The sequence below is a fragment of the Danio rerio genome, chromosome 18, assembly GCF_049306965.1.
Source record: "Danio rerio strain Tuebingen ecotype United States chromosome 18, GRCz12tu, whole genome shotgun sequence".
Taxonomy (NCBI): domain Eukaryota; kingdom Metazoa; phylum Chordata; class Actinopteri; order Cypriniformes; family Danionidae; genus Danio; species Danio rerio.
Window position 1 is genome coordinate 4,441,283 of NC_133193.1, and position 8,718 is coordinate 4,450,000.

General features: G+C 39.3%; 1 protein-coding gene across 7 annotated transcripts in view; it reads right to left on the minus strand.

Moving 5' to 3' along the window:
• Nucleotides 1-8,718, minus strand: part of fchsd2 (FCH and double SH3 domains 2) — a 186,517-nt gene that overhangs the window by 68,489 nt on the left and 109,310 nt on the right. For all 7 annotated transcript variants that reach the window (XR_012394170.1, XR_012394169.1, XR_012394167.1 and 4 more), the window contains exons 5-7: nt 8,188-8,332; nt 6,688-6,821; nt 1,419-1,473 (exon numbers count right to left, since the gene is read on the minus strand). Coding sequence is in view for 2 of the 7 variants with exons in the window: in XM_073930164.1 (XP_073786265.1) it covers nt 1,419-1,473; nt 6,688-6,821; nt 8,188-8,332 (334 nt within the window). In the remaining 5 variants the exon portion in view is untranslated. The remainder of the gene's footprint in view (nt 1-1,418; nt 1,474-6,687; nt 6,822-8,187; nt 8,333-8,718) is intronic.

The window sequence follows — 8,718 nt, forward strand, 5'->3', positions numbered from 1 at the left end:
AAAAAATGAGCACACTTTAAAAAAATACTGTAAACTAACTGGCAACTTTTGTTTACAAGCAAATCTTACATAAATAATTGTACTGTATTTTTACATTACAATTGTAATTGTTAATTTACAGTGTTTTTTAAAGTCTTTTAAAGATCATAATGAAAAAACCTATACAGACTTTTACATATAAGATTTTTTTAAATAAAAAAGATTTTTCATTTAAAAAACGCATCAAAAAAAGCAAAGTCTATTTGCATATATACAATTTTATTTCAACATAATTTTACTTTGAAAGAAATTGACAAGCTTTAAAAACTATAATAAAGTAAATGTACAGTTAAAGTCAGAATTATTACCCCCCCCCCATTTATCTTTTTCTCCAATTTCTGTTTAACAAAGAGAAGATTTTTTTAACACTTAACATACCTGTAATAGTTTTAATAACTCATCTCTAATAACTGATTTATTTTATCTTTGCCATGATGACAGTAAATAATATTAGACTAGATATTTTTCAAGACACTTCTATACAGCTTTAAGTAACAATTAAAGGCTTAACTAGGGTAATTAGGGCAACTAGGCAGGTTAGGGTAATTAGGCAAGTTATTGTATAACGATGGTTTGTTCTGGAGACTATCAAAAATATTTAGCCTAAATGGGCTGATAATTTTGACCTTAAAATGGCTTTTAAAAAATTAAAAACTGCTTTTATTCTAGCCGAAATAAAACAAATAGGACTTTCTCCAGGAGAAAAAATAGTATCAGACATGCTGTGAAAATTTCCTGAATCTGTTAAACATCATTTGGAAAAGATTTAAAAAGAGAAAAAAATGTCAAAGGGGGGCTAATAATTCTGACTGTATGCACAACAGTCTGTCCAGGTCACAGTGCTCATCATATATGCTCTATATTTAATTACATGGAGAACTTTAAAACAAATGTTATTGTTAGGAAGATAATTAAACTATTTTAATAAATAGAGTAATAAAGTTAGGTTTTGTTAAGCTTTACTGAGATTGATTGTTAATGACAGAATGAATGTTGGGCTGATTGGGTAGCTTTACATGGACATGTGAAAATGACGACCCGTTTAAAATCATTTAAGAAAACGCATTCTGTGTAAATGGTCCAGTGAACACTGAAAACAATTATACTTGAGAAAACAACAACAAAACAACAATACTTGACTCTCAATTGCAGTTTAAAAATAAGCCAAAAACAACACATTTTGCAATCTTAACAGTCGACTGAAGAAAATTCCAGTCAGACATTAAAGCTCTTCAACCCATACACACGACGAGCAGTTCAAATCTGGTCACACTATCCCTTTAAAAGCCCTCCAGCACAGTCAACATGTGTCAGCCACACAAACATGCTTTTACAGCAGAAGCAAAGCATCTCTCATTGAAACAGACGGTGCTGTTTACCTTCACACTGGCCTTCTGTAAACTTATCCTGGACTGGAACAGGCCCAGCTTTGACCTGAGAAAACACAGAGCAGGTATTATAAATCAGATGGAGAAAGAAAACAGGTAGGAGAAATGAAAGCCCACATCAAAACCTTCCCAGATTGGTGCCGAGGAGGAAACAGACATAATAAATCAAACTAGAGTGGATCATTCCGGCAACCTGTGAAAGGAAGGAAGAGGCTTTGTAAAGCTGGCAGAAATCTGGCTTTGCCATCACTCAGATGACTTCTTATCTTAAAGGAACAGTTCACAAACAAAAATGAATCATTTATTCTTTCTCATGCCAACAGACAACTGAAAATGAGATATTTTGAACAATGTTCACACACATGCACTGAAAATACACCAGTGCTATTAAAGGTGTTGCATGTAATTTTCTGACTCTTCTAAAGCATAAAAATACCATATGTTGCCAGATATTTACTAAATATGCTAAGTAAACATCTGAAAAACACTGCTAAAGTCAGTTATTCTCCTTTGAAACTGTCCATCCAGCATCCGAATGCTTTTTTATACCAATTATATTTCAGCACTCCGGGTTGCCTTGGTGGAAAACGCAGTGTATTTAATTTTTAGACTTGAAGGCTTCTTCAATGTATGCATGTTGTTACGGAACAGGTTCGATAATCAGAAATGCTCGCTTTTGTTGGTGTCATCAATCTGGCAGCCAGCATTTACAGTCATCAGAGGATGAGCCAAGTGAAAAAGTGTTTTGATTTTGAACTGCAATATCTAGTTCATCCACTGGGTGTCGATCTTACATACTGCAGCTTTAACAAACTTTAAAACTATATATATATTTGCTATTTCAATGAAATCTGACATCTTAAAAACAATTACACATAATAAATAGTTTGCATGTTCTCCCTGTGTTGGTTTGGGTGCTCCGGTTTCCCCTCAGTTCAAACAGATACGCAATAGGTGAAATTAGTAAACTTAAAGTGTCTGCAGTGTATGAATGTGTGTGTGTGTGTGTGTGTGTGTGTGTGAATGTAAGTGTGTATGGGTGTTTCCCAGTACTTTTATAATGGCATCACAGGAAGTGCACAAGTGGCCTTATTTAAAGTAAAGTCCCCGTGCATATACCCCATTCACCAACAATTACAATTATTCAATCTTTAATTTCATCCATACATTCATCCACCCATCCATCTATCATCCATCATTTTGTCTCTTTTTCCATCCATCTATCTATTCATCATTTGTTTTTGACCATCTTTCCATCCTCCCCCATCCATCCATCATTTGTCATTGACCATCCATCCATCCATCCATCCATGAATCCATCCATCCATCCATCCATCCCCCTCCCTCCCATCCATCCATCCATCTATCCATCCATCAATCCATCAATCCCGCACCCTCCCTCCCATCCACCTATCCATCCATCCATCCATCCATCCATCCATCTATCATTTGCTACTGACCATCTATCCATCCCCCTCTCTCCCTCCCATCCATCCATCATTTGTTATTGACCATCCATCGATCAATCCATCAATCCATCCATCCATCCATCCATCCATGCATCAATCCATCAATCACTCCCTCCCATCCATCCATCCATCCATCCATCCATCCATCCACCCATCCATCTATCCCTCACCCCTCCCTCCCTCTCCATCCATCCATCCATCCATCATTTGTTAAAGGCTATCCATCTATCCATCTATACCTCCCCCCTCCCTCCCACCCTCCATTCATCCATCCACCCACATACCCATCACTCCACCATTTGTTAAAGGCCATCCATCCCTCACCCCTCCCTCTCATGCATCCATCCTTCCATCCATCCATCCATCCATCCATCCATCCATCCATCCATCCATCCACCCACCCATCCCTCACCCCTCCTTCCCTCTCCATCCATCCATCCATCCATCATTTGTTAAAGGCCATCCATCCATCCATCTATACCTCCCCCTCCCCCCCCTCCCTCCATTCATCCATCCACCCACATACCCATCACTCCACCATTTGTTAAAGGCCATCCATCCCTCGCCCCTCCCTCTCATGCATCCATCCTTCCTTCCATCCATCCATCCATCACTTGTTAAAGGCCAACCATCCATCACTCCCTCACCCCTCCCTCCCTCCCTCCCATCAATCGATCCATCGATCCATCGATCCATCCATCCATCCATCCATCCATCCATCCATCAATTGTTATTGTCCACCAATCCATCCTTTAGATGTCACTTTAAACTGAATACAAGTATCTTGAAAGATATCTAGTCAAATTTTATATACTATCATCACGGCAAAGATAAAAAAAAAAAAATCTTTACTTTCTTCCACCGCTGTGTCTGAACAATAACTGTTTCTAATTCAGCTTTCCAGCCAGTGATGCAAAGCAGGACACCCTCGATGGCCAAAATCATTAGTAGAAGTAAACGAGGAGCTCACAACATCCTGCCACTGCACTCATCTTTCGCCTCTCCGTCTAATCTGGTCTTGGCAGAGGCTTTGAAATGGCAATTGCAGTGTGGGTACAAATGGCCCTTGAAGATGGAGAGAGATGGTTGAGTGCGTTTAACAAATTCTGCATGGGGCTAATAAATTGCTTTAAAAAGAGTGGGGAATTCCCTACCGGTGGGCTTAAGTATCAGCCAAAGAAATGCATACTTAATGAAGCCATCTTTACTGTCCAATTATATTATATTAGTAGATGATAGCTTAGACCAGAGGTTCCAAAACTTTTCAGCCCACAACACCCAAAATGACAATGCCAACCCCCAATATTCTCTGAGGTGGTTCTAAATATATAAACCTTGCTCACAACGGCGCACACATACTGTACCTATAGACCCAATTCTATTCATCTTTTAATTTTGAAGAATACAAGCTATTATAGGCATTATTTATAGATATTATTTTTAGTTAATGCAGGAAAAGATACCAAAAAAGATATAAACATTCTTTTACTCCCTTATCAGAGAATATCCTGAATGTAGGATACAAGTTGGTGGTGAAATGATGATGTTGGATGTATTGGAAGATAACTATTCTGTGACTATTGTGTATTTTGTATGTGACAGCCCTTGTGTTCAAGTCAAATTTCCTAAGGGACAAATAAATAATCCTCTAACAGCATATGCCTAATGTATATGTAAATAAATAAACAGCATTAGCACCTCCAAGGTCATGGGCTTGATTCCCAGGGAATGTTTGAACTGATTAAGCGTTCGTTGAATGCAAATTTAATGACTCTGAAATGCATATCTTTAATGGAAAAGGTATTCCTGAAGGCTTGAACCACAAATCACGACACTACTTAAGCTGCGGTCACACTGGGCTTTTCCTCCCATAGACTTTCATTTATACGCGCGCGAATGTGTCAGACCGGAAACGCGGGGTCATGCGTCAAGTTTCCCAGGTTGCTGCGGTGCAAAGTTCAAGCTTGGTGAACTCTGACCTGCGAAATCGCTTCACTTGACAGCATGAGACCAATTGAGGATCAAAACATGACCTCTCTGGACCGGAATTTAAAACATGGAGCAATTGCTTGCTTTTTTAAATGCCTAATAAACTTGTTTAATCCCGCCCCTTTTCGCATCGCCGCATGACAGAATAACGCATGCTCAAACTCTAACGTGACCGCAGCTTTCCTCTAATGTCATGAGCTTGATTCCCAGGGAATGCCTGATTAAAAAGTAATGAAGTTTACTTAAATGCAGTCACTTTAGAAATAGTGGAAGTAAATGCATTTACACTTTAATCCACAGCAACTTACAACTCATACATTTAAAAAAAAAAAATTGCATTCAAGCTATATATATTTAATTGTGATCACTTTTTGGATGTGATCTTGGTGTTCCCAAAGATGTATTGTTTAAGCTCTGCATGAAAGATGACATGCATATTCTGATGGAAAATGCCTTCCTGAGCGAGTCGGCCAAGGTCATCATACAGGGAATAGGTTGGATTCCCAGAGAATGCGTCAATAGTTTAAGTGTACCTTGAATCCAATGGTTTAGATAAAAGTGTCTACCAAATGCATCCTTGACGATGCAAATAAATGAAAAGGATTTAAAGTGACAGTTCACCCAAAGATGAACATGTTCTCACTATTCCAAATTTGTTTGAGATTCCCTCTTGTATTAAACACAAAAGAAGTTATTTTGAGGAATGTTCAAAACCTCTAGCCATCAACTTTCATAGTAGAAAACAAATACAACGGAAGTTAAGGGCTACAAGTTCCAATACGCTTCAAAATTCATTCTTTTGTGACCAAAAAAGTAAGAAATCCAAAAAGGTAGAAAACAAGTAGAGAGGATGAGTAAATAATGATTAAATTATATATATTTTTGAGTTAACAATCAATGTAAGCTTAAAAGTCACTTCAAAGGGACAGATCACTTAAAAATGTACTCATTATTTACGCTCACTCATGTGTTTCAAACCTTTAGGATATTTTGAAGAATGATGAAAACTTGTAACCATTGACTTCCACAAAAAGAAAAACAAATACTATGAAAGTCAATGGGGCGACACAGTGGCGCAGTAGGTAGTGCTGTCGCCTCACAGCAAGAAGGTCCCTGGGTTACTGGTTTGAGCCTCGGCTCATTTGGCGTTTCTGTGTGGAGTTTGCATGTTCTCCCTGCGTTCGCGTGGGTTTCCTCCGGGTGCTTCGGTTTCCCCCACAGTCCAAAGACATGCAGTACAGGTGAATTGGGTAAGCTGAATTGTCCATAGTGTATGTGTGTGTGTGTGTGTGTGTGTGAATGAGTGTGTGTGGATGTTTCCCAGAGATGGTTTGTGGCTGGAAGGGCATCTGCTGTGTAAAAATGTGCTGGATAAGTTGGCGGTTCATTCCACTGTGGCGACCACAGATTAATAAAGGGACTAAGCCGACAAGAAAATGAATGAATGACTGAATGAAAGTCGATGGTTACCGGTTTCCAACGTTTTTGCTGTTTAACAAAAGAAGGAAACTCAAACAGGTTTGGAACAAATGAAGGATGTGTAAACAATGACAATATTTTCAATTTTGGGTAAACTGTCTCTTTAAATTAACAAAGATTTACCATCTATTTAATGTTGTATCTTGAACCCAGTGTTTTTGCAAAAGTGTGTCTTCTGAATCATTTTAAGCAGTCTAACGTCTTCTCCTAGTGGTTATTCTTTAATTAATGGGACTCGATTAATGGGACAAGCACTTTTGAAGTGTGTTTATGAGCCGGGCACCTCTGGGACTGTTTGCACCTGCAATACCAGACGCACTTACTTGGACTCGATGTCGGCCTTCTCGCGCACAGCCTGCGCCATCTGCTCCAACTCAAAGTATTTCTTTTTGGACTTGGCCAGATCCTTCACTGAGTCCTGGAGCTCGGTCTGGATGCGGCCCAGCTGCTCAATGCACTGCAGGGGGGGAAGAGAAGCAGAGACGGGACGATAAAATCCACATGCGAACGTTCCTAGAGAAACCGAATACAGTGGTCCCTCGTTATTCGGGGGAGTTAGTTCTAAAAATAACCCGCAATGGGCAAAATCTGCAAAGTATTCTGCTTTATTTTTTAATTATTATAGATGTTTTAAGACTGTCAATCCCCTCACTCATTCTGCTTTATTTATCTTCTTTAAAACAAAAGAAATCAGCCGAACACGCAGGATCAGTGTAATGAGTATTTTCCTAATTTTGTGGATTCCTGTCTGCCATTAACAGTCCTCTTCAGTTTCCTGTGCAGCGCATGCGTGTTGCTAGGGTAATTGTAAACGTCCGGGAAAAGCGCATTTATTTCAAACTATGATCAAAACTGACTGGAACTACCTGTGTGTTTCAACAGAAATAATGTGCACCCTCCAGCCAATCAGAATCAAGAATTTCAACAGACCATGAAATAAAGGGTGCTTTCACATCTGTAGTTCGCTTCATTTGGTCCGGACCAAGCGCAATAAATGTTACATTGTTGCATCTTCTGCCGTCTTTGGGTCGTTTTCACACCACACTGCTGGCTTTGATCCGAACCAATTGAAACGAACCAAAATGCAGTCATCTGACAAAATCCACATCTCTCATTGGCCAGATGTTGTTGAACATATTTCCTAAACTGCTTATTGATTGGTCAGAATTCACGTGCGGGAAAATGCCAGTGAACTCCCGCAGGTAAACAAAACCTTTTACTCTGGAGGGACGACTGCGCTGGCTGATTGTATCCCTGCTTTAGATAAACTATACATTACGAAAATGAAGCGCGGCCGCGGCTGGAAAACAGTGTTTAATGCATCACTCGTCACTTCAGTAGGAGCCGTGAATTAATTTAGCTAAACTGCGACATGGTCATCTTGCGGAAATATTACCAACGATTCATCAGGTAATGTTTTCCCCTCTCTCTCTCTCTTTCTGTTGGTAAAGTGCTGACAACAAATATTTTTCCTCCATATCCCATAATGCACTGCGCATAGGCCTACGGCAGCTGAATTAGTCCAAAACGCGCAGTACTTTTTGTACTCATTTGATGACGTTTTAGTACGGATCATATTCTCACCACAAACAAACCGCTCCAGGGTTCGTTTGAAAGCGTACCGAGACCACCTCTTCAAGCAGGTCTCGGTACGCTTATTTGGTCCGCTTTTGGTGCGCACTCGAGTACGATTGCTGCATTCTCACCTGCCCAAACGAACCATACCAAAAGGGGAAACGAACTCTAGTGCGATTCAATCGAACTAAACAAGGCAGGTGTAAAAGCACCCCAAGAGACTTATAATGGAGGATTGAGGGTTTTACCTTTTTCAGCTGCTGCTCTTTGTAGAGGCGTACGGTTTTGGCGGGATCTGTAATCTCGTTTTTGTAGTTGTCGCAGACGTTGAGTCGAGACTGGGTCACCTGAACGGTGCCTTCCAGATACGCTCTCCACACTCCATACACATTCCTGAAGCACAACAATTATTCATTACACATCATTCCTATGCACACACAAAACTCTTGTTTACTCCCACATGAAAAAATACCATAGCGATTACCTGAAAATATTAGAGTGCTTCTGAACCATACTATAAGAAAATACTGTATATATTTGAGTATTTACAACACTTTGTTAATGAATGCAACTTACTAGAAAGAAAAGCTATATATTTATCATTTCAGTCATTTCATGCACTTGCTGAAAAAAATGACATTTAAAATATTATGATTTTATTAAACCAGCAGAAAAGATTAAATGCACTTTATGGTTTTTATGGCAAAAAAATATGTATTACACAACACTCCTATGCAAACAGAAACTCTATTTGGACAGCTGCTGATTTATTCCCACAT